This window comes from Clavelina lepadiformis, chromosome 3 (assembly GCF_947623445.1).
Source record: "Clavelina lepadiformis chromosome 3, kaClaLepa1.1, whole genome shotgun sequence".
Classification (NCBI taxonomy): Eukaryota; Metazoa; Chordata; class Ascidiacea; order Aplousobranchia; family Clavelinidae; genus Clavelina; species Clavelina lepadiformis.
Window position 1 is genome coordinate 15,644,016 of NC_135242.1, and position 25,422 is coordinate 15,669,437.

A 25,422-nucleotide genomic window follows, 5' to 3' on the forward strand; every position below is an offset into this window, starting at 1 on the left:
CAAAGTATACAGTAAAACTTTGTGTGAACGGAACTATAGTTGAAAAAACTTTTTCTCCCACTCATTTTAGACTGGGATATTTTTCTTGATCACCTGCTTTGCTTGATATCGATATGTCCCTGGCGTGCCTATGGCCTATCTTAATCAGCCCTTGCTTTCAGAAACAAGCCATGAGCTGGAGCACAATTTCTCCTTCTCTATGACGTAATTAAACCACACAATTTTTCCAATTACACGGTTCTTAAGGGGAAAACGTTTTGAAATTGTTAAAATGAAAAACTGAACTATACGTCACACAAAATAGGAACAAGAATTATGGGAATAATGACAATTATGGATCATTACAAAATAGGCATTATGCAGAAACGCCAAGGACATTACTTTTCAGCGCAAAACTTTCTTGGCGGACGTGATTTTGTTCTATTGCTTAATAAACAAATTGAACTATATTTAGTCCTTGGTTCACAATAACAAATGATATGTTTTAAATAAATTGGACAATTTCGTTAATTACTTTGCGTCGACTTTTTTGCTTTACTCGGTCGTATAATATTTGCTTATAAAAGTTATATTTGCGGCCAACCTGAACCAAGAAGTTAGAAAGATACTTGTTATGTGGTGACGTCATTATAAACGAAAAGCAGATGTCTGGCGTGTGAGAAAGTTCGTATAATGTACACACGTATATACAGACGATTAAAAAAAAAAGATAAATTTCACTTAGCATTCAAAATTAACGCTTGTTTTTTCTTCTTTAAAGTAAATAAACTTTGTATGCTTTACAAATTTTGAAAACGGTTTAGGGCCGTTTGTTCCGCTTCCAAATCTGTTAAACCAAAGATTTATACTACAAGAGTTCTTTGTATTTAAGCTAAAAATCGATCGTCGAAAGAAGCATTACAGGCGATTGAACCATAGGAAATACACTATTTAAATCGCAAGTTTCACACACTCTTCAAAAACATATAGACTGAATAGAATTGTAAAAACGATAAGTTCTTGGTATATTATGTTCATTCGCTTCATTGCACTAAAACAGTTTGGAACCCAGCTTGAAGCGGATTGGCCTGTCCAACGCTAATATTTATTACTTAATAAACTCAAACGACCCGCTTCATCAAGGCACTTTTCAATTCATACTGACTGCCCAAAACAAACGTTTATAAAACATGTTAGTTATAAACAAAATTTATTAGGTGGTTTGGCAAGATTTTTCGCAAAACTTTTGTTGGTATACCTGGCTGAAAGGCAATTAAAGTCATAACAGTTGTCGTGTACAACTGTTATCAACAACATTTATAACGCGTCGCGTCAAAGTTAAATACGTCAACTAGCTATCATCGAAATGTTTTAACATATATACGATTTAGAGTTATGTTATAAGTAAAATAAGCACATCGAAGGCACGATATACAACTTTTTTTGGACTTTGAAATGTTTTGAATGAGGTGTTGTATAAACAATAGACCTACTTTGATTGTTGTTTTGATATGCAAAGTTTTTCAGATACATTTCTTTTTGAAATAACGCAAATGTTAACAAGTTGAATAAAAATTTTGATATCGCACGGTAAAAACTATCTCACGTAGCATGCATTCCTAAAAACCGGTCATCTTGGTTGGAGTTTTTCTCAGTCAATCTAACCCTTGAAGCAAAATTTGTCAACAATTTCACTCTCTATATGTATACATGAAATTTAATTATTTCTTATGATTTTGGAAAGACCTATATGTAATAAAGCCTTTCTGTGCTGTATAGAATAAACATTGGAAGCACGTGAGTGTATTTCATATACCGAGTGATCCGTTTAAGTAAGGCACTAAATGGTGAACGTCAGATATACTAAACGAAAATATACATTAAAGTTAAAATATAACACATTTTCTATAAAAATAACTTTATAGGGAATGATCAGCGGTAAAATTACAGTACAAAAGCACAAAAGGGTTGTTCGCCCATGGAGAACAAATGTTGGCACATCGTATACAATCCTATAAGGCCACTCAGAATGTATAAAAGAGGTTATCAAGTGTTTTTATCCACAAGGCACGTGGGTGTCGTCATTATTTACGTCCAACAAGCATGCGTTGTTTCGTAACGTTAGTCTGCGCCCTTTACCAACAACTTCAACTTTTCCATCCTGCTTACGCCACTTGATCCAAACGCTTGCATATATGATGAATGATACGGGAATAACTTCAAGGAGGTCTATGCTGGATCCTTGCCTATATGATTGCTCGGTACATCAAAATCAGTTCAGATCAATCAGATCAGTTTGGAAGCTTTGGATGAAGTCTTGTTTCGGATAAAGTATTCTTTGAAATAAAACAAACTTTCAAATTAAATTGGAACACCAAGAACGTATAATTTATAAACCATTAATTGAAACTGTGTTGAAATGCTCAAAACAAAAATAAACTTACTACATTCGTAACGTCGCGGAAAGATATTTGCGAGTTTTTGTTAACTGCTGGTTGACAAACAAGCCCGTTGTTGTCAAATTGGAGTGGAAAAGAACCGGAATAAGCACCGGGATGCTGATTATCGAGCATTTTATGGAGGTCGTTGATGTAATCTACTGCATGCAATACGATGTCTAAACTGGAAACGGGTTTTGCTTTGCATGATGGAATTACTTCTCGCAACTTTTTGTACAGCAACCTGAAGAAAATTAATACCATTATAAAACAAGCAAAGATAACGCTTTAAAGAATATATCGGAATTCTACAAGCAAATACATACCTTAGTTCTTGTCGTTTCTGCAGCTTACTAGCCTCTTTGAAGCAAATTTGATTTCTTTTGTCCACTTTGCCTATGCAGTCAAGTTTTTTGGCTTGCTTGGCGGCACGATCGTTAGATAAACTCATGTTCTCGTGTAAGGGACTAGCCTTTACCATTATTGCAATCTTATACAAGCTTCTCCAATTGACTCGAGAGTGGTGATTTCAAACATCGCGTTTATATAACAGGCAGGCATCTTCTTCGATGGCAACCGACCCTTTCTCTAACAACAAAATCTTTTTTCGAAATACTATTACGTCATATCGGAACAGAATGCCATGTTTAAATTAAGCAACAGAAGAGAGGGTGCGAAATGAGAGAATTGCGTCCAAAGCTGATATTTGACTTGGCCGACATGGCCCTGTTTGACCATAAGCGGCCTTATTGCCATCTCTTTGAATTGTTGTGGATTACGATAAATCCGACATTGTAATATACCCAGTCTCCTCTCTGATCCATCTTCAAACGTTTTGACACAAAATAAGCTTATTATAAATTCCTCCAACAAAAAATCAAACAAGAAATCCTGGTCGCAGCACAACACTTGTAAATTATATTTTGATGAACTATCACTACGCCATTATATAAGCTATGCTTTTGAATGGAATTATGTACAGTATGTAAGCCATGTCTATGTCGCAAACATTGCAAGTTTTTCCAAAACCATGAGCAGCGTTTTACAAAAACGTCTAGTTTATATACGTGGGTTTCGCAAATTTGTAATGTGCAAACAAGCGTTTCAAACTCAAAGGCAGGTTGGTAATTATTTGCAGGTCATTATTAGTCTTGTAATGTATTTCGTTTTCACTCCCTTTTCCCATGTGATTAGCTATCAACTCCACGATATCATGGCAAAGGTTTATTGTTGTTTTCAGCATTCAATTGCAATTTTCTCACGGAAAAATGTTAACGCCCCTTGCCTAAAGCATTATGATTTAAATAGTCTATGACTCTATGTTGTCTCACAAGAATAAATACTGTAACTTGTGTGATTTTAGTAATAGAAATATAAAAAATAGCACTTCTAAAGTGCTTACTAGTGAAGTTTAACTAACTAACTCCATAGGCTATAAACGATAGATGACGTAGATAAAAATGGTCAGCATTAAATTTTGTGTATACGGTAGCCCACTATGAGACTATAGTACGGTAGTTGACCTAACAATGGTAACAAACATTTCATTTAAAGCTTCTTGAACAAATGGTAGCATTAAGCAAATTCAACATTTTTAGGTTTGAAGATTTCGAAGATGCTTTCCACGGTTTTGGATTCTAAAATTATTGCTCAACATTTAGTAAATTTGGAGAAAAAAAAGTTTAGCGCCCAACGTGGGGCTCGAACCCACGACCGTTGGATTAAGAGTCCAACGCTCTACCGACTGAGCTAGCCGGGCGACGGACATCACGCATCCAAAACTTTTACTTAAACAAAGACAATTCGTTGCATCGGTTATAACGATCGTTTAGTTATTTAGTAGACTAGGATTTAAAGATCAATAGCTGGTGCAAGCTGATGCGGACTAAGTAAGGCTTAAACATGAAGAAAATTAATACTTAAAGGTAATTCAACCTTGCAACTCAAATCTATTGACACATAGTTTCACTTAAAATACTGATTAAAGTTTAACTTTTTACAGATAGCTTTCACATTGCCAAAAATACAGAAAAATAACATTTAATTTGATGATTTTAAATCTATAAAAGTTTATGTAGTTACTAGTTAAGCCTACTGGTTTGTGAAGGATTGGTTCGTTATTTACGCTCGGAATCTCAGAATCACAGGCAAAAAAATTCAGTTACTTAAAAAACGAAGTGACACCGTATGTAAGTTGTACGTACACTACGTAACTTATTGTTAAAAGTAGGCTGTTAGGTGTTAGAGAATGGGTATGCAAAAAGTTGACTTTACCTATTTTAAGTTTTATAGGAGTTTTTCCTGGTGAAATAGTGGTAGCATTAAAAAATCGTCATAATTATAAGTCGCCGCGTGTAAGCAAACCTTGAACAGATTACGTGTCCGCAAAATCATTGAAAGTTGAAAGTCCACACCTGTTTTCGCGTTAATTCGATTAAAATTCATGTGTTATGATTACAAATAACACTCAGAACATAATCCAATGTTAGCCTGACTGTACGTTGACAACAGGTGCACAATTAACCAAGTTGTACGCACCTGGTGGAATAACAATGACATTTTTACGACATCATATACTGTAGGTGATAGGAGAACACTAATCAAAAAACCACGGCGATTGAAACATGATCGCGTGTGTAAAAATAGTCGAGTCGCATTTTTGTAATTGTTCACGTCAGACAAATATCCCATTGACCGAGTATCGGTTTGTAATTATCGGTTCGTTCCCTGTCCTGCACTTTGAACGCACTTGCGAAGAAATCACGTTTCGGGTTTAATTTTGGGCAAAGTTTTTACTTGTAGAGGAGTTCAATTTTGGAACATAGTCTATACTCTATATAATCAAATGCCAAGAAATCAAAGAGTGTTGTAATTTTATATGCCAAAGTGGCAGTTTTGCGAAAACGATTTTTAGTTAATATCCTTTCAAATTCATTTTGCCATATCTCTTTCTGAGTGTGATCCTTTCGAAACCTACAATTGAACACCCGTGGAGTACAAATGGTCGCACCAAGTAAGCTTAAACCAACTTTGAACATCTGGTCGTGGACCAAATATCAACAACGTTGTTGAAATTCATAGAAAAAACCAAAAGGCAATGAAAGAGCTTTTTAAGAAGCAAAGGACGCAAGACAATATTGTTATGAAATAGCCTTTTGCTGTTCCTGCGTCAGGTTATTCTAGAAATTTAATCTAAACGAGTTTCTTATCAAAGCTCTATTAAAACTGGGTTAATAATCCTATTAATACGGAATAAACGTGGAACTTGTCTTATAACAAGCTACCTCGGATTGGAATCGTATAATCTACTGAACATCATACGTTTTTGCTAGAGAATTAAAATCATCTAAAATAAACGTAGGGTGTATGGCACGATCCTTGAAAGGAAAAGCCGGTCTAAAGCCTAACGCCCAGACCAAAGTATAAGAGCTTACACACTTGACTCACAGAGACCGAGCGGCGCCTTTGCACCTGGGTTGATGAGTTGAAGGAAAACCATAAATACATGTGGTTGGTGAAATCCATGCTTTCTGGGAAGGGAATTTTTTATCCATTCTTACTCGCTTTTAAATGTGGGAGTTAGCTGTTTTGTAACCATCATCTATCCATCATCAGCGCTTAATTATGTATAGTTTTGAGTATTGCAACTCAAGTGCATATAACATAAAGACACGTTAATAGAAAACTTTCAAGAAATAGGCTAGACTGTATGCTGTTAAGTTACAGTTACTACTGTGGAAAATTTTACATGGAACCGACGTTTCAAACTTTGAAATGCATACTAAATGTTGTTGGATTTGGAGTTGCAGTTCCTATTTTATCTCGCTGTAATGGTTAACATTTTATTTTTCCTCTCTCCCGCAGAAAAATGACAAAAAATAAACAATATTACACGAAATCTATTTTTAACCTTGAAGAAGTTTTGTTGCGTCAGTCCATCTTTTCCAATAATTAACTATAGCATCTTTGACTTATATTGTATTGTGTGTATGTATGTGTACGGATATGTGTATATTGTATTGTATCATACTGTTTTGTATTGTACGTATTTATATTGATATCTTCGACTACTGAAATGTGCATATTCAGTACTACAGTAATTACTTATTGCAGATTTAAAACCACAGTTACCGCCTTATAGGAAGTAATTTACTCATTAAACATACGTTAGCCTTTCGCTCTGATTTTCTAGACGAGAGAGCACTTTACACCATAAACAATTCCCACGAATACGCAAGTGCGCTAAATGTCATTAGGTGCAAATATCCGGTTTAAAATAGCGCAAAATGGCACTCATCCGATTACCATATTCTAAGGATGAAAGTAACAAGAAGGAGACCGTGAAAGTTGAAGCACACTATAGTGAATTTCGTTGGATTTGATTTACTTGCGCTTGACTACTTCTCAGCTTACTCGGGCGCTGCATATCCGTAAGACCTTCTTATTCCAATAATTACTTTAAGTTGCCGTTCTGTATAAAAACGTTTTTATGAAACAGCTGCATTTTCAATAAACACTTCTGGAAAGACGAAGGTAACTAAGATTTTTAAAAGGATCGGTAGAAATTAAACGCAAGCTTTTCTTCGAAAATAACGTTCATATAAGAAAACTCTGGCGCCATCAGTAACGAACACCACAACTAAATTAACAAAAGCGTATCATAAAAAAATTATATTGGCCAACAACCGTGCATAAATTCCTATAATAGCTGTTCAGATAATCATTTAATTCAAAACCATATATACTGTATATAAATTGCTTCAAAGTGGATATATATGGAAAGAGTTTTAGCACATAAGCCGCGATTATCCATTTTGTTTAATACTTCAACAAATAAATGTTCGTTAGAAGAATACGTAATTTTGAAAAGTTTTTCTCGACCACCTGCGTTCAAGATAAAAAAGAAATAGTTTTGCCAACTCTTTTCACTTTAAGTGAGCGTCATCGGGCAGGTTTGCGGGGTGGCAGAGACAGCAAGACCAAACAACGTAAACGCCAGTTTGAGCAGACTGGCTGGCGCCAGGCAGCACCTGTAAGTACACAGCCCTTTAAAGAGGCCGTTAAATTCTGCCATTAATTTCCAAAGTAAACACGCACGAACAAATTTGATCGGCTTCAAACAGGTGTTTTAAGCTTGCTTTTGGATAAGCAAAACACGCGTATGCTTACAACGAATGGAGACTTTTGGACAATCTACGTCATACAAATATTTGTCGTGTTCAATTTGCCGCCTTGGCCAAGTACAATGACCGCTTTGGTTGCTGTTGTCATCAGGTGAATAATTAATCACCTAATTGTAACCAGAGACAAAGAAATAACATTATAAATCTACGTTTAATTCAGTATAACAATAAACGGTTACGCATACAATCATAAATGGTATATATACAGTATATATAATCAACCGACAACGTTGCTTCGTTTTTGACATGTCTATCAACTGCTTGAAATTGAGAAATCAGCACGCATATAATAACGAGAGTGAAATACAGGAATTGCGAGTAGCTCCGAAAGTCAAGTTTTCGGTAAGTTATAACAATTTACAACCGAGGCGCATTACTCTTTAAACTGTTTCTAAAAGCTTCTAAACCTTTTAGTGGCATCACCTGGTCAGACATAATAGTATGATATAACATAATTAAACTATTAATAGTCCTTTGTTCGTTATACGGTCATCTGCTACGAAATTGTCCCACACCTGGTGAAATATACAATGGCGCCAGTTGAGTGGCGAATCCAGGCCATATCATTTGTTTGATTTTAGCTATAATTACCAATTCCGGAAACAATCGCATTTTTGATTTGTCCAAGTATGGCGTAAAAGTCAGCAAAATGGATCAGGCATTTTGGCCTCCCGGTACCAGCTGTTTTAGCACATCCAGAAACTTACAAAGACGTTTAAATCAACTTCGTTTGTGTGCACAGCAGAGATAGCTTCAAGACAATGCTGTTATTAATGGCTTGCTTTCTCTTAAAGAGGCAGTCGTCCAACAAAAGTGTAATTATAAGGTCCGTATGCCTGTTTACACTACTAGGAAAGCGTATTGTTTTCTAAAATAGAAAATTTCAACGAATAGCTGTTGTATAGTCTTCAACCGTTCAACGCTGTCAGTTGATTTTGCCAGATCCATTTGTTAAAACTCGGACAGCTGAGCGTTCAATGCTGTTTAATCAGCTGATTCCAGTTTAAAATCTCGCTCGAAAAAATTGCTTTTTCCCAGCACGCAAAGTAATGTTGAATTTCACAGAGATTGTATTTGAAACAGAAAAATTATATTATAGGAGACTGTCAAGAGTTTTTCACTTATCCTTCACCATATACTTAAGAATGAAATCTATACAGGATTGTGACACATACCTCATGTAATGATTTTGCGTTTTTAATGACGTGTTTGCGTTATGTCGCGCCGCCCTTATACGGTTTAAGCTACTGGACTGAGTAACCCATGTAATCATATTGAAACGATGTATAACAACCACAGTAGATTACAACGTTCGCTGCAGCTCAATTACCAGCATCCTTCCCGCACATATATTTTTATGTAAATTTATAATGAAGTGAATATCTTTATAGAAACCGTTAGATACGTTTTTTGTGCTATATCCAGTTAAAATGAAGAAATCTTTCCAGGTAAAACTAAAAATTACGGATAAGCTAACGATTGTAGTGTTTTTTATTCTATCTATACTTAGATATAGTTTACGAGGTTTCATCATTTTTCTTTTATTTGATGCAGTCACGTTTTAAATGTTGGAATGAACAATATACAGTATCATATGCAGGCTCCTGTATAATAAGGTTTTCGTTAAAATAGCATGATATATGTTTCATAAGTCAATCCAACCACGGTCAGATCAGAGTCAATGGACATTATGATTTAATTTCGAGAAAAGTATATACAGGGCTATATATTATTTTATGTCACCTTGCGGTCCATCTCGCAAACGACCTATAAGTTATTGACCTCTGCCGACAATGTTGACAAAACTAGAATTTTTGTATAATTTCGAAATAGATTAGATGCTCAAATAAAAAATTGGACCTTTTGGACTTAAAAGGACTTCAAAAATTTAAAACTTTAAGTATTGTGAAAGCATTAATGTATATATTGAACGTTTGTAATAATTTCCTAAAATATGTTTGCATTTTTTAATTTATTCCCTCTAACATATAATAACGTTGCTTTAGATTCATCGCATACTTGATAATGAGCGTCATGACTTACCAAATTAAATGCCAGCAGTTATACGTATCGACTCATTATATCTATTGCTATATCAAATGAGATGTTGATGATATGATGTTACGTATTTACAGAAGTTCCTGAAACAAATTAAGCGGATTTGGTCTCGTATGGGTTTAAATTGTTCATTAAAATAAAAAGTGATCATGAAGACGTTGAAAAATCTTGCCACTCGTTCTCTACGTAAGTGAACCACGCTTAAGAAAATTGTGATTAAGAGAACCAACGAGAAAAATGCATAAACAATCAAACAAAACGATCAGGAAAGGGTATTTTTTGGTTGAAAAATCGCTTACATTTCTATATATACAGGACCAAACTTGACTCGTGAAAAAAATTGCTTTTCATATTAACATGTCATGCATCGTGACGTATTAAAATGTTAAAATAGTAGTGCAGTAATTTAAATAAAATTTAAATTACAGATTTCAATCAAATTTACATAAAAAATGAGGTTTTGGCGCTTACGAAGTTAACGTGATATTTTCAAATATGGTAATTTATCAAGTTTTCGCCTCTTAAAAGGGTCGAATTGATCGCAATGAAATTTACCGGGGTTGAGCTTTCGGAGGATGGTAGTTTACAGTATATTTTGCTTTTTACAAATTAATAATGTATTACCTATAGCTTTTTATACTTGTGAATGCCTGTCTATGAAATCAACTTTAACTACAAAGATACTTCAGTAAGAAGGATTGAGATTCCCTATTTTGTCAGCTCACAAAGAAGGATTGGATCACCTTGAAAACAGTAGTCATTGTAACAACAGTGTGAATCAAAATGTCATAAAACGTGGTTACAGTGTAACATTTCCAGTAAGAAACCTTCTTAGGCTTCGAATTATTAATACCTCTATATGTCATTCACTGAGGAGAAATTACACCGATAACACGTATTAAATTTCGCAACGATTAGATCTTCTCGCTTTACAGATCTACAAAAAAGTTTAGTAGAGACCCGATTGCCGTCACAAGTAAAATGACCAATGCTGTTATGAAAACCCTTGTTTTCTTCTGTAGGATCAAAAGTAGACGCACAAGAAAGATTGACCAATTAAAAATAGCTCACCTGCTTTTAAGAATAATGCGCGCTGTAGCACGTATAGAGCTATATTATATAGCTCGACAATACATATATTAATAAAACATTAGAATAACATAAACAACAAATACCATAATCGCATATAGTTAGCCATGTAGCCTTGTGATCAAGTTTTGTTTGTTTTAGGAATTATTTTTCGTGTCATTCTCAATTTTTTCAAGCCTTTCGAATTAGTTTATAGCGCAATAAATTACGTGACGATTTCCCCTTGGCAACTAAATGATCCGTGTGATGTTACCGAAACCGCTAACTCGCAACCAGCAAAACCTAATCATTTATACTGCTATAAACTGATGTTAAACTGAGTGCGTTCTCACGCGTCCGCCATCTGTCCCAACGGTTCATGGTAACGTCATAATCGATGGTTCGTTGGGGAATGGTTGGAGTTCCCGCCTAAGTTTTCAATCACATTAGAAAGTTGAATTGTTTGTGTGACTACGAAAAATGTTGTTTCACAGGATGCTCTGGGGAGTTACTTCAACACTATTAGCAGCTGGCAATGACGTGTTTCCTATACTAATTCCGTATTTTTCCTATCATTTTCTACAAACTTCTTATCGAAAGCTTTGATAAGGTTTGAACTTCTCCTGGCGTGCGAAAGTTTAACAGACCATGTTTATGTAATACTGAACGCTCAAAGCAGTTGTTAACCAATGTTTAATTTTTCTATTTTGTAAATTGATGTTATCTATTCTAAGCGTACAGTTGATGTTAAACGCGAGGCGGAAGGTTATCTTGCGGAGAATGACTTAAATAAAATAAAACTAAATGAAAGTTACCTATATGATCAATTAAGGGCGAACGTGATCTAGCCTATATTTTTATGGAGTTTTGTAACTGACCAAACTGTTCAACATTATTTACCACTTTTCAGTTCAAAATTGTGTATTTTTGTACCTTTTTTACAAACAAAAAAACGTATTTCCTACACTTACAAATATATACGATACCAAACAAAATTACAGTCTGGGCCTGCATAAAACACTGCTGTGTGATTTTAAGTTCGTGTTAATTTAGCATATGCATAGAGCAACATTTTCGTGAGGTAATATTTTTATCATAAATGAAATAAGCTGAGCGGAATCTTTACTTTCATCTCAGTTAGCTCAGTGTTTGCGCGACTTGGTCTAAAGCTCTTTGCTGTCACTTGGCGGTAATTCATTACAAAATTATAAATCGATTTTCCTGTAAATTTGGTCGAATAAACGTAAATCTTGAAGTATTATTTATCTAATGATGAGCTGGCAAATATCAACCAACTCACAACCGAACCTAGTTTCTAAGCAACAAAAAATGAAAATGCAAATTGTTTACAAACTTTTACCCTTCTTTTTTCACGGAATGTTAGTCATATTGATAAAACAATTTTGTAAAACCAAAACAAAGCTTTATTTTATAAACACCAGATAAGATTCCATTCGTTTATAAACGTCTGTCAAGAACTATAATCTATATGCAACTGAACTGATTTAATTTTTCAACTTTCAGTTAGTATTTATGAAGTACTGGCCTTACAATAGTTTAATTATCTGTAATCACTACGTTCAAAACTAAACACTATATATATTGAAGGTATAGGGCTTGTGCTAAGTTAATATATAGATTTCTGTTACTTTGCAAGAACATTGTTTCTTGATGACAGGTTTACAGTGAGCGATAACGAGTAAACGTATTTGATTTTATTCAAAAAATTTTGTTTGTTGTTCCTTCGATTCTCGATGTTTGTTGGTTATACCAACATTTTTCAAATTCTTGGAACTGATGAAAACAAGAATATATTTGTTATATATAGTATATAATCCAAGCATATAGCCAAGAATTCAATTATAAACATATACGATAGGCAAGCCTGATGGCCTATAGGAATTTTGTAAGGTTCATTACATAATTTGTAACAGGATAGGCTATCACTATCAGTAAAAAGCAATGAATGAAATTTGAATAGACCATTAGTAAGTGAAGTCTGGATGTGAAATTGTACCAATTTTCGTGGTTACGTGAATTAAGACTAGAAGTGAATAGTAACAAAAAGTTTTGATGGTCATAGAAAAATTGCTCTTCTGCTTTCCTCAAAGCCATTTTTCACGGTCGCGGTGTTTTTAGCATGATTTGCTAAGCTTAACATTTCTTTCCATGAATATGAAGACCTACCTTACCCTAGTTCTTATTTATGGTAGGCAACAAACTTACAATGGAATATTTAGGTGGTTAATCACTTTTTGACAAAATTTATTTGCACAACAGATTGAAAAGAATCACCAGCAGTTATCTTAATTTGATTTTTTGCAGCAGCTTGTTTACGTCAAAATTTTTGCTGTGCGCTCCTACTCCTCAATTGCGATAGTTAATTATCTCAGGAAAGACAAGATTCCGCTGGAATTTGAAAAATTTACGTTCTTAGCATTGGTTATGAGCCTATCACATTTGATTTCCACGTGAATGCGTAAAAAGTTTCTGATAAAAAAGTTCCGCCAGGAACTTTATCGATAGTCAACGACTTTTGGCGTTTAGGACTGTGACTTTGGAACAGGGATTTTCGACTTTATGCAAGTGCGTTTCACAATTTACAACCGTGTGTATAGTCAATAACGAGTTTGTATTAGATACCGGATAATATTTTTGTTACATCAACAAAAAAACGCTTTTGTTTCATGTACAATTAGCTCCTGTTGTTGAAGGCGGCAAATGAATATCAAGCAAAGCGCAATGTCTATAATTTGAAATTGGCCGAATGTTCCGCACAGAAAGCAAACTTGAATCTTCAAAAAGAAGGAATGTTTTGAAAATGGCGGTATGTTGGCAAAAACAAACATTGTAATTTTTGTTCTGTCAAGCTGTATACAGAGCATGAGTATTTTATACCTATAAAACACGTAGCCTATGCAATACGAAAACAATAAAAATACAATTTTAGTAAAGCTTTAATTAAATAGAAATGATAAAATATTAGCTAACGGATATTAGTTTAGTTTTCCTCTTTTGTCTTCAAGATCATTTTAATACGTTTATTTGTAGGATTATAATTAATATGAGAAAAGAAACTGTAAGGCAAGATGTGATGGCTTAACATCATTTGACATTTGTGATGGTATTAAGTTTAAGTAAAGGGGGAAAGCCGGCAAGCGTGGCACTTACGAAGCAGTCGACGGAATTACCATCAGTCATCAAATGTCTGCTGGGACAAAAAACGGGTGGCGGGAAATTCAAAAATCATATTCGGGAAAGACAGATGTACCCCAGCTGCCACACGTTGGACCAAATCGAACCAGCGTTGTAGCGCGTGCCAGCAATCTCATATGTTTCTCTGTCGTAGAACAGCTGTCATACTCCTCAAAAGAATTGATTCTGATAAAATGTTTCCATATTCAATCAGTGCTTGTAATAATTTTGATTTTTGGCGGCAATCTTTCAATGTTCGTTGATGCGGCTAATAAATTTAGACCCGCGCGTTGCCTAGCGGTACTTTGTTCTCGGGTACGGTTAGAATATATAATATTGTTAGTAGCAGCTGCACAGAATACACTAAATAGTTCACAAGTTATCTCTTATACTATAGTATAGTTGTGATACAATAAGAAATGTAATTTTACGAAAAGTGAAGCTACCGTTTTTATGACTCAAGTACATTATTATATCATACGCAGTAAACGCTGGTTTGAGTGAGGACAAGACGAGCGGGAACATTTCCCCACGATTGAAAGCAGCTGCTGTTTATTTGCATGGAAAAGTCACATACCCGATATGCGATACACGCCTCGCTGACTTAAACCATTAATGTAACATAAGGATGGCGAATTAACTCCTTCTGTAGCAGTCTGTTTGTTTTGTTAATGCAAAATCATGTTCACGTTATAACGGCATCACAAATAATTATATTTATTATATGTTGTGTCCTCCAAATTTCTTCACGTGTCAATTACTTTCAGCAAAACCAGGTGTACGTTCCGCGTGTAAATGTTTCATTTGTGCTGCGTTTAGTGCTCCAGCAAGTGTTTAACTGATGAAGAGAAATCGAATAGGCCGGATGATAAACTTGTTACAGACAGCATAAACAATCCAAAATCTTACACCTGAATACATTTGTTTTAGCACAAAAGATAAGATAATGATAACACTGAAGTCTTCATTTGCGCTGAAAGTTCTTGCAATCTTTTTTTTCGATATTGTTGTACTGTATACGTTGTACACATTTGCCCACAAAAAACGAGTTTATTTTTAATGTTTAAGACAATTTATTAAATGTAGTTCAGTTTTGATTTCTGTGACAATATTCACGCTTATATAATCCACCGCATGCAATTGATATGTATTGAAGATACAGAATATTGCTAAATTATATTTAGTTAGTATTTTTCTCTGCACGTCGTGTATTTAAAAGACATATCTTGAGACAGGCAAAACCAATGTCATTATAAGACAAATGTTACGTCAAACATTAGCGACACATATCGTTAACGATAAAAGCCTATATACAGTATAATGTGGATTCTTCACGTTTGATTCCCAGCAGTGTTGAAAGCCATATGCTAACGTGGATTGCATGCAACTGTCACTTTTCCAGCAACTGCAACATTTGGATAAGCAACTGTACAGCTTTTCAACATGTGTGGTTTTATAGTTTTCTGTTACAGCAATAGAAAAACGCCATTTGCCATTACGTTGGTGATTAAACCTACAACTGTCGTTTGCTTGGTATCCAGATTTCGTATAATTTTCAATGAAATATAAGATGAAATAAGCAATGGACAAAGGAACACTTAAAATAAACTTTCGAACTACACACCGACGAAAGAGAGTGCAATTTCTGAAAAACATGGAATACATAACGAATCATTGTCACGTCGATTCGTGCTATATGGAGCCTAAATCCGCACTAATACTGAAAATTGATGACCTAGACCGGAAAAGCAAAAAGCGGTTTGAAATTGGCGCGCACGAAATTGTCTTTCAATGAAGCAGAACTGATTGCCATGTAGAGCGTATTTGCGTTAATTGTGCTTCTTGCAAAGCTAGCCTGTGGAGCGGAGGCGTGGGAACAGAATCATTTATATAAGTTATCATTTACTATGTCCCCATAATCTGATTATCGGTAGAACATTTTCTCCCGTGCCGATAATACGTCATATAACGAAACCAGCCATCATCATGGCAGGTGACACGCGAGTGGGGGAAAAGCAGGTTTGTTTCTGTCTGCTGTGTGATAAAAAAAATCAAATCTATTATTGCATGACGTTTAAAGACGGACCAACGGCTGCTTTAGGTTTGTCGTTGCTTGATCAACACCTGTTGAGGACAACGTCATAAATTTTTACTTCGGATGCTATTTGTCATCACTATTTTAAAGCCATGAATGTATTTTGTTGTTATAAAACATATATCGCAAAACCGCAGTGTTGTTTGTGACTCAAACCAAAACGCAAGTTAAGTTAGAATATCTTAACCCAATTGTTCAACAAAATTTACACCATTTCATTATTTGATATGTTTACCAGTTGGTTAATGTAAACACGTTACAAGAAAACAATAGCGTCTGGATATAACGAGATCATACCGTTATAGTTTTTCTGTTATAGGATTCCAGCTGCGTGCATTTTATCGCTTCTAATACAATGCTTAATCTTGTACTTCTTTGTTTCAGGCAATTATTTTATATTGTAAGAGATCGTGAGCGACAGACATCGCCGGGAGCTTGTGTTTATCTGGTGTGGGAAACAGCATTGTAGTTTGATAACAATACAGCAGAACCAGAAGAAGGGAAAAAAGAGACGTTCATCGCCTTCGCTTTATAAGGGGAACTGTGACGCTGCAAATTATTCCAATACGTTTTCAGGGAGCAGACGACGACAGCGAGCTACTGTTTAAAATGGGAAAGGCACATTGCATTAAAGTGAGGTCATCTGACAGCAAAAATAAGAAGTTTCTTTCAACATCACCAAAGTCGTTGACGATCTTAAAGAAGAAAAACGAAGAAGCTGCCATATCTAATTTACTGAAGGAACTTAAATCAACCGTTCCAGCTTTGCACAGCACCCCAGAGAGTGATGTGACGTCACTGGATATAATCCAACAAGCAATCTTCTACATTCATGATTTGTGGACTGCTCTGGAGGATGATGAGGACGCTGCCATGTCCGGTTTTGACTTGAAAAAGCATATAAAAAATCTTAAATCTCCAAAAGCTGTTTGCTAAACATGGTATACCTCCCGTATATCATCTACGTAACAAAGGTATAAGCGTCGTTTTCAGTGCTTTATTATATTTATCAATTTAATTATTATAAATATCTTAATATTTTGCATATTTTCGGTATCATCCAGTTCATACTGATGAATATCTATTTCTGTTCAGATTTTACACAAGGTTGTAAGACTGGCAGCAAAGGCTTTTCGGTTGAAAATCGAACATGTTTGGCGACTGTTTAGGGCTTCTGAACACGAGTTGTGAACACGCTATCGTGTCGTTGATGATGTTGGTCGCTTATAGAAAGAAGAGAGAAAGGCGCCGGCATTTGTTTATTTTTCTCGAGTTTTGTTTTTTATTGCATATTGCGTTTTGTTCGTATTGTGGATCATTGTGTTAAATAGTTTTGTTTTACCGGTTTGAATTTTCACTGTGTTCTTGCAATAAAAAAGACCGTCATGACTAGAAATCAATACGCCTGACAGCTGGTGCACAGTTTTTAAGGGGTCACCTTACTGGTCACCCTGACCAGAACAAAATTAACCAAATCCAAAAATTCCAAGCAAAAATACAAAACCAGATTATTCAAAACCTAAAACTTCCATCCTGGAATTTTTCCGCCTGGAATGCCCTTTATCCATCTGGAATTCCATCTTGGAATTGTTAAAAACAAGGAAATAACAGACCGTAGAAATTTTCAAATAAACAAGATTTTCCCAATATACAAAATATAATTCTTAAATCCGGTCGGAATCTTGAAAACTAGAGCAGAATATATTGCAGAAAACGTTGTACTTCGACGAGATCTCTGGAGTCGGCAGTCGCACCGGTGAAATGCTGAGCAAAACGTTATGCTGGTGTGCAACAATCTTTAATTAGACTATTGTTTAACTAGGCTATTAGAATAGTCTGTCGGTAAGGTGGATGAGACTAAATAATTCTGATCCAGGTCCACAAACACTTGATTGGATTTAAGTACTATAGCCACCGAGTACCATATTTTGCGTGGCGTTTTTAACCAAATCGGTGTGCCGATGTGCAAGCTGTTTTGCACGTAAAAAGTCTGGTGTGGACGTGACGTAGGTAGGCTACTCAGTAGTCTAGCTAATTCTAACATCCTATAGCTGACATCTGGCTAATTTTGAAAACCTGTTGTGTTTGGGAAGTAATTCTCAACAGATCGGTTGATGAGGGTACGCTAAGATACATGCCGGTAACTTATTTATACCGTATATATCGATATGGTTTGCACGTTCAGAGGACACTAGATTGGGCTATCAACTTTTTTGGAGAAAACCTCACAGGGTGAAAAACGTTCAAAAAAAGCATTTGTAATTGAAAAAAATTGTTATAAAAGGTTTTTGAAAATTAAATTAAAAAGTTAATTGAAACTAAATTTAAAACAACTTCCCAAAAAACTTTTATTTACGACAGAAATTTCAAAAAGTTTTCTGTAAAAAATTTTTACAATTAAAAAAAATAATACCGAAATATTTCAAAAATTACCGCAAAGTATTTGTAAATCCGTGTCGGCCATTATGTTTATGAGTGACTTATACATACTCACAAATACAGCACAAGATATTTTACCAAACAGGAATTCTTGCATAGATGATAAGCGGGAGATGTAATGTAAACTTAAACTTTACTTAAATGCATAACAGGAGTGTTTTGGGTTAGTCACGTCTAGTTTTCAGTTAGTGCATTTGTTCAGATGATGCTAGAATATAGATGCTATACGTGTTAGCTGAGTCCAGATTACCATATATTTACTCAATTATAAGCCGCAACTGATAATCATCATTTTTGGAGCTTACGTTCAAGAGTGATTAGCTTAAAATCAAGGCCTAAATACAGTATTGTTGTTGTTGGCCAGTGCGGTAACTGATATTTGTCGCAAAGACACGATAGCTTTATGGTAATAGGATTTTCAGTATGGCCTGTAGTCTAATGTAACCTATATGAAATCTTCCTATGTTGCAAACAAACGTTATTTCTTGTAGTATAACTTATTCAATACAAAACTTATATAAGCGTTGTCCGGACTCATATCAAATACTGTATAATGTATATAGTCGCCGAGCTATATTTGTTCTACAAACATTGCATTTGTTTTACATAGTGACGTTGTAACCGTAATTGCCACCAGCCGCGTTGATATGGGTATAGCAGATTTGCGATTTAGTGTGATGCATTTTTGACAACAATTGCTTTTCCACTAACTAATATTAGGCAATTCTTACTGAAAGGTCTTTTTGATATATGAAGTTCACTTGTGTTAGGTTTAACCCCTTACACTTTTAACGCTGGGTTTCCATTTGCTGTTTAGCTATAACATTTTAAACGTTAGTATTACAAAAATTTATGATTCAATCATATCTCCTATAACTTATCCTCGTATAGTAAAAAGCTCTTGATTCTTGAAAATATGATATAATATTTTTTTGAAATAAATAGCTTATACAGAATTGTGAATTGGAAGTGTTTCTCTGGTTTAAATTCAAATGTGTGATACACGAGAAAAGTGAATAACTTGAATATAAAAAAAAACTTGCGTTACGTGTGCTTGAAAAAAACTTGTGTTCACCAGCTTGCATAACTTTCATACATATAAATTGGATCTCCCGTTGAACATTGTACTCATCCAGCTTTTTAAACCGTAAATAAATGCCGTACCCAGTGATCTACTTTACGTAGAACTGTATAAACGCGCAATCCTTGAATACTTCGGAGCTAATTATAAGAAAACGCAATGAGGACACATAAAATTTATTTTACGAAGTTTGCTTTTACCATTTTCAAAATAAGAAATATACAGTATTAAGCACAGGAATCGTAACGAGTAAAAGCATGATTGATTGATTTTGTTTTGCTATACTTCAACTGACTAAAAGAGATTTTATCAATAAAAACGTATATAGACTTTATAAATTACCAAGAAATTGTGTGCATACGTTTTTTATAACTTAACTATAAGCAGATAAGCAAATAAAGTAGGATAGGATAAGTCTTTCTAATTTAGCCTGAAAATCGATACAACAATTCGGGACATGTAGTCATAGCACGTAAACAAATAAACAGGTAAGAAGTATAGCATGCACGAACGGAAGGTTTTATTCTTATAAGTGATAAAAGTTTCTTTGTAACTAGAGATACAAAGATTTAGATAAGCCTCGCGACCGTAGGGCGCCAGTCAGAATATATTTCACTTTATTTAACTTGCCTGTGCCGCGCTCCTGGTCAAAGAGCTTATTATCTGAACCTTAATCGATTTATTGACACCACACGCAAAATGAGACGCTTTCAAAGTTTCTACACCAGACCAGCGACCCACATACAAAATACCTTTGTTGTCCATGGCGCCAGGATTCAGATTAATGCTTTAAAACATTTAGTAAAATAGGCCTTTCATTAGGAATTGCTTTGTTTGAAATTATCACAGCAAAGTTGACTTCATTCTTTCAGGAAAAAAGAAATAAATCCACTCAATATGCCATGAGCATGGGAAAATCACAAACAATGCGTACGTTAGGGTAAAAACCATCAAATTCTTTCTTGAAAACACGTCTGGTGGTTTTAGTAACTAATTAAGCAGCCACACAATTATAGGTACTGACGACAAAGCAAATTAATATAGTACAAGTCGCCTTCAGTCATTGTGCATCACTCGAACATCGAAGAGAATGGCGACATATGACGCTGAGTTACTTATTCACCTGGCAAATAAGATCACTTCCGAACACTCCCACTTTTTAGGAGGTCCGGGAGTGCCTGCCCAGCTGTTTTAGAGTGGGAGTCTGAAGCGAAACAAGGAGAGTAGCCGCTCCTCACACATTTGGTTCTATATGCAGACAGCTGCGGCCCAAACGCACCTGATTCGCTGTGTAACGAGATTTTAACAGTCTGATTAAGTAAGTATTCTTAGTACACTGCATGGCGCTAAGCTATTTCGCTTATCTGATACGTTCTTACTCAGCAAATATACAGCATATATGTTTCAAATCGGAAGAACAAGTTGTACTTCTAGGCTTTTGTGTGCTTATACATCCTTTCAAAAGTATTTTATCAGCAAAGATTAAGCGATCAACGGGCAGCTTTAAATCTTTTTGAGAATGTCTAACTCCGTATCTGTGTCGTTAAACTTTGAAGAAGCTTGATAAACAGTCATTACTAGGGCGGAGAAAAGCTAATTTATGTTAGATGAGTGGAGAATAAACATTTGATTTATCGATTAATCAAATGCTGTTGCGCGAAAGAGTTTACACAACTTTGCGTAACCAGATTTTCTGACGCCTCTTACGAAAGAAGCTTATACAATACATAATGGTAAATTTTGCAAAGCAGTCATGAATTTTACAAGTAACACGAAAATTTTTTATAAAACTTACTGTGAATGAAACGAAAAACCGATGTTTATTGTCAAAATAGGTATAAAATGTGTCATCTTTTGCTTTTAATTTATCTCATAGCTGTTGTTTTCACTTAAGAGATAATCTGTATGACCTTAAGTCATTGCCGATGTGTGTCAGGTAAAACACGCCCATACGATAACTCGAAACGAAAAACAAAGTTTGACTTTTTATTTACGAATTTCATAAAATTATCGAAATGTTTTGATATTACAGGCGTGTTGGATAATATGTGTAAGCCATAAGGTGAAAGTTCCATCATATCGAAACATTTTAACGCATGTGTACGCGTAAATTGGCTTAAACAAACGGCGGCCCATTGGTTGTGCTTCACCTAAGTCTGAGGTTAATAACCAGACAGTATGGCGCCTGCACACCTGAGCCATTATAACTCTTCGAAAACTTTGTAACGAAGAAGTTTCAGACACTGCCGAAAATATAAGGGAGAGAAAACCTTTACCTGCTCTTTAACAGAAAGCAGATAAATTATTTGCTGGTATAACTACACAGTATAGAATCCCAAATGAAGGTTAAATGCTTTTCAGTAAGTTGGTGTTATATGAACGGTAAGTGGATGTAAATGTTTAGTAAGAAAAACCGTAACCTTAGGGTAGTGAAAACAAACGTTTAGATTTTATTCAATTAGTCATTGAAAAGTATTACAGGGTCATAAGGTCGTGACCTACGCATAGAAAAAGTTGTACAACGAAAATGCTTTCTGAGTGACTATAAAAATATACTAATAAATAAATAAACCCGACTTACTAAGCATAAGCAATGGTATATAGCAATCGTCTGTCAGCGATTTTGAGAAAGTCAGTGTTTTTATTTTGATAGCTTATGTCCTTGCCTTTATATTTTATTGTGGTGTAAATAGAATAAAAATGCCTGACTATTGCGAAGTGGACAAAAAAAATTGCATCGGAGTCAACAACGACATCGCATCGCTTAACATCATATCGTTTCCTTTGTTTCAAGAAACCAGAGATGAATTCTCGTCACAGTTTAGCCAACTTTACTCAAAGTTAAAGGAGATTGTGCCGCTATGCGAAAGCATTACTTCGCTTCCCCAAGAAGCGCAAAACTTACAAAAGACTTCTGAAGAAGAAGCGCTCAACGTTGTAGAAAACACTATCACGTACATTAGTTTTCTACAAGAAATAATTGACGTTTTCGACAAGGAAAGTACCTGCAAAGTTTGTCTCACTGACCAAACAGACAATAAACCTTATTTTAAAGCTACTGCCGAATACTGCCATTCAGATCAACAGCAAGACACTGCCCCTTTGCTGGTCACAAGCAATGAACAGAGGGCGGAAAAAAATGTGGTTAACAGCAGTAACAAACAACACATCCGAGATTCGCCGATTTCAACATCAGGAAATACGTATGGTTAAGCGAGACTTATGAGCCAATACTTTAATTAGAATGATTTGTTTTAACTGTGTGTGTTAATGAAATTCATATAAATACCGTTCCGGAATAAAATATTACTTTTTTGTAAATTTTTGGCTTCTTTGTTTAAAAGGTAATTGCTTATACCGAGGTTAATGTAGAAAATATATGAAAGAAAGCAACGGGCAATGAATAATGATCATGTATATTGTTGTGAAACAGCTGTTGTGCTTTGTTTATAGCTTAGGCTATTAAGACATTTGACTACGTTATACCTAAAAGTTATTTTACATTGGCAGTTAGAAGCTAAACTTGATAGGTCACATATCCATGATAAAGCCGTTGTGGTGATGAACATCAGTTAGGCTACTAGCGTATTCTTCATAACTTAAATAATGCAAAGTGGTTTTCTCAGACAGAAGTTGCACTTGAACAGCAGAGTGAGAGAAGTAATATAATTTCACTTACGGTGGTCGTAGATAAATCAACCTCTTTATATAGTTAAGGATAAGGGAGAATCAAAATTCTGACCTTAGAGAGAAAGAAAAAATGCACTTACAGAAAAAAAGTTGCCGGAGCTCAAATACCGAACATAAGTCGTTAAATATTGTTCAAACAATACATTTTTATTTTGTGTTAAAGAAGATCGGAAGATGTATACATGCTTTAAATCAGGTTCACGAATAAATAATTTAACTCTTTGCTATTTCGTCAACAACAAACAAGTATATATGTAGGCTTAAACTTAATAAAAGTTGCCTATTAAAGATCGGAAAAAACTCTTATAAAATATACAAGTCAGTGGAACGCTCGCTTCTCATTTCGGCTGCATCGCCGATGCAGGAGCCAATAAAGTTTATCATATAGATAACACCGATCTACGAAAAATCTTTGTTTATCTTGATTTGACTTTGAGACCTGTTTTGAGACAATTAACGGCGCTGAGTCAAAAAATAAAATAGGTTTATATTTATCAAATGTCGCTTTTTTCCTTAGAAAAAAATATGGTGATTATATCATCTGTTATTTGCACTCACCTTCTCGGAAATGAAGCCGTACTGTTGTGTCATCTGTTGTGGTATTTTTTGTTATAACTGATTACAATATTTTTGGCTATACCAAAAGAATGACTGACAGTGACACAACAGAAATTGTAGATTCGTATTACGTATGATTCCAGGTCGATTCAAGCCATGAACAGCTAAGCCCAGGGCCACTTAACCAATGTCTGTGGGTAGCATAGTTCTTTGGTTGAAATGTCGTGGCTTAAACGTCTGTTGGTTGAATAGTGGTGGGTTTAATTGTCCTGGCTTGAATCATCCATTGGTTGAAATGTCCGATCATTGCTACAAATATGGCTGGCAGGTTTATGTACACGCTATGACATTAAAACCGCTTATTCAGAAATCAGCTGAGAATTTGTTAGCAGATAAAAGATAACCGCAGAACCTTCTGTTTGTGCTATAGTTATCACATGCTACCTTATATATTTACTGTCAAAGCCACCATAATGATATCCTTGTTAAAGCACAGGCTTTTCCTGCCAGGGTATATATCTGATAAATCGTCTTTCTTCATATGTCAGGCTAAGCATTCTTTTTTAGCGTTCTTGCCAACAATTCGCCGCGTCAGTGAAAGCTTAAGCTTGCAAGATAAAAAGAAGGATTGTTGGAATCTATTGTACTGAGTGATGGTTAACTAAGCTGACTTAAATGATTTAACCCAAGCTTTTTTAAACAGCTTTCTTGGCTGTTTATCTCGAAACTGCAAGAAAAGAATTTTCTTTAAATTGGAACTATAAGGTTACATTTTACCGAAATAAGGTAAACTAGCTCCTGCAATGTACATTCGTTACTCCCTTTGGTACATGGATTGTTATACTGCAATAACACTGATGGACTTAAAATGGGTTTGACTAAATATAAATTTGAACATTGGAGACACTTCATCGAAAGCTTCAAAAAAGCCTAAAATGTGTGTTATCGCGTATTGGGAATAAGCATGGATCAGTGCCGATTGAAGCTTTAATATAACTGAAAAAAACTACAAAAACATCAAGCTTGTTTTAGAGTTATACTGAAACATCGAGAGAACAACGGGAACATATACGTTTAGGTATCAAAATGATCAGCTTTCTTCCCCGACAATATGGTGGTTACACAAAGTACCCAAATTTCCTCTGATTTTGGGATAGTCCAGATAAAGTTCAGCATGGAACAAAACAAGGGTGGCCTACAAGGAACAGTAGTGGTTATGGAGAAGAACATTATAAACAAGCCGTTGGTAGGCTAAATGATGTCATTTTCCACCACTTTTTATAAAGTTTGTTTTGATAAAAAAGATATATGAAGACTTCTGTAGATCATAATTGAAATTGCTCTGGTTTAGACTTATGCATACCGTGTTTCTCCGAAAATAAGACATTATTTTTCGCTTAAAAATATGACACTAGGGCTTATTTTAGGGTATGTCTTTTATTTTCATTTATAAAATACAAAGTTAAGATTTATGTTTATTCAAAAATGATCATATCGTCGTCCTCTGTAATGTCTTGGATGACACTAGATTCCAAATTTCCAAAGAAGTTTTCATGATCGTGGCGTGACCCTCGCGTAGCTTCATGTCATTGCACTTTCGTACTATTGACTAGGTTTTATTTTAAAGGTAGGGCTTAG

General features: G+C 35.0%; 3 protein-coding genes, 1 long non-coding RNA gene and 1 other non-coding gene across 5 annotated transcripts; 3 read left to right on the forward strand and 2 right to left on the reverse strand.

The window, feature by feature from the left end:
* Positions 1-1,766: 1,766 nt before the first annotated feature.
* LOC143449313 (uncharacterized) lies at positions 1,767-2,952 on the reverse strand. The gene is made up of 3 exons (XM_076949460.1): positions 2,744-2,952; positions 2,424-2,661; positions 1,767-2,315 (listed from the first exon to the last, which is right to left on the reverse strand). Exons 1-3 carry the CDS (start codon positions 2,896-2,898, stop codon positions 2,271-2,273), a joined length of 438 nt encoding a protein of 145 aa, XP_076805575.1. The 5' UTR covers positions 2,899-2,952; the 3' UTR covers positions 1,767-2,270.
* A 1,151-nt stretch (positions 2,953-4,103) lies between these two features.
* Positions 4,104-4,176, reverse strand: Trnak-cuu (transfer RNA lysine (anticodon CUU)). The gene has a single exon. It is a non-coding gene; the product is annotated as a tRNA-Lys (tRNA).
* Positions 4,177-7,832: 3,656 nt separating this feature from the next.
* Positions 7,833-14,762, forward strand: LOC143449629 (uncharacterized). The gene is made up of 2 exons (XR_013114599.1): positions 7,833-7,942; positions 13,426-14,762. It is a non-coding gene; the product is annotated as an uncharacterized LOC143449629 (long non-coding RNA).
* A 1,737-nt stretch (positions 14,763-16,499) lies between these two features.
* Positions 16,500-17,406, forward strand: LOC143449675 (uncharacterized). The gene is made up of 2 exons (XM_076949969.1): positions 16,500-16,990; positions 17,112-17,406. Exon 1 carries the CDS (start codon positions 16,626-16,628, stop codon positions 16,950-16,952), a length of 327 nt encoding a protein of 108 aa, XP_076806084.1. The 5' UTR covers positions 16,500-16,625; the 3' UTR covers positions 16,953-16,990; positions 17,112-17,406.
* A 4,060-nt stretch (positions 17,407-21,466) lies between these two features.
* Positions 21,467-22,857, forward strand: LOC143449309 (uncharacterized). Its single transcript, XM_076949456.1, has 2 exons — positions 21,467-21,918; positions 22,230-22,857. Exons 1-2 carry the CDS (start codon positions 21,887-21,889, stop codon positions 22,747-22,749), a joined length of 552 nt encoding a protein of 183 aa, XP_076805571.1. The 5' UTR covers positions 21,467-21,886; the 3' UTR covers positions 22,750-22,857.
* The last annotated feature ends 2,565 nt before the right edge of the window (positions 22,858-25,422 follow it).

Coding starts and splice junctions, on each gene's coding strand:
- LOC143449313 (XM_076949460.1), bottom strand. CDS start 2,898: ATGGTAAAGGCTAGTCCCTTACACGAGAACATGAGTTTATCTAACGAT. Junction 2,662..2,743: donor CAGAAACGACAAGAACTAAG/GTATGTATTTGC, acceptor AATTTTCTTCAG/GTTGCTGTACAAAAAGTTGC. Junction 2,316..2,423: donor TCCGCGACGTTACGAATGTA/GTAAGTTTATTT, acceptor TTTATTTCAAAG/AATACTTTATCCGAAACAAG.
- LOC143449675 (XM_076949969.1), top strand. CDS start 16,626: ATGGGAAAGGCACATTGCATTAAAGTGAGGTCATCTGACAGCAAAAAT.
- LOC143449309 (XM_076949456.1), top strand. CDS start 21,887: ATGCTTTTCAGTAAGTTGGTGTTATATGAACG. Junction 21,919..22,229: donor AAGTTGGTGTTATATGAACG/GTAAGTGGATGT, acceptor TGGTGTAAATAG/AATAAAAATGCCTGACTATT.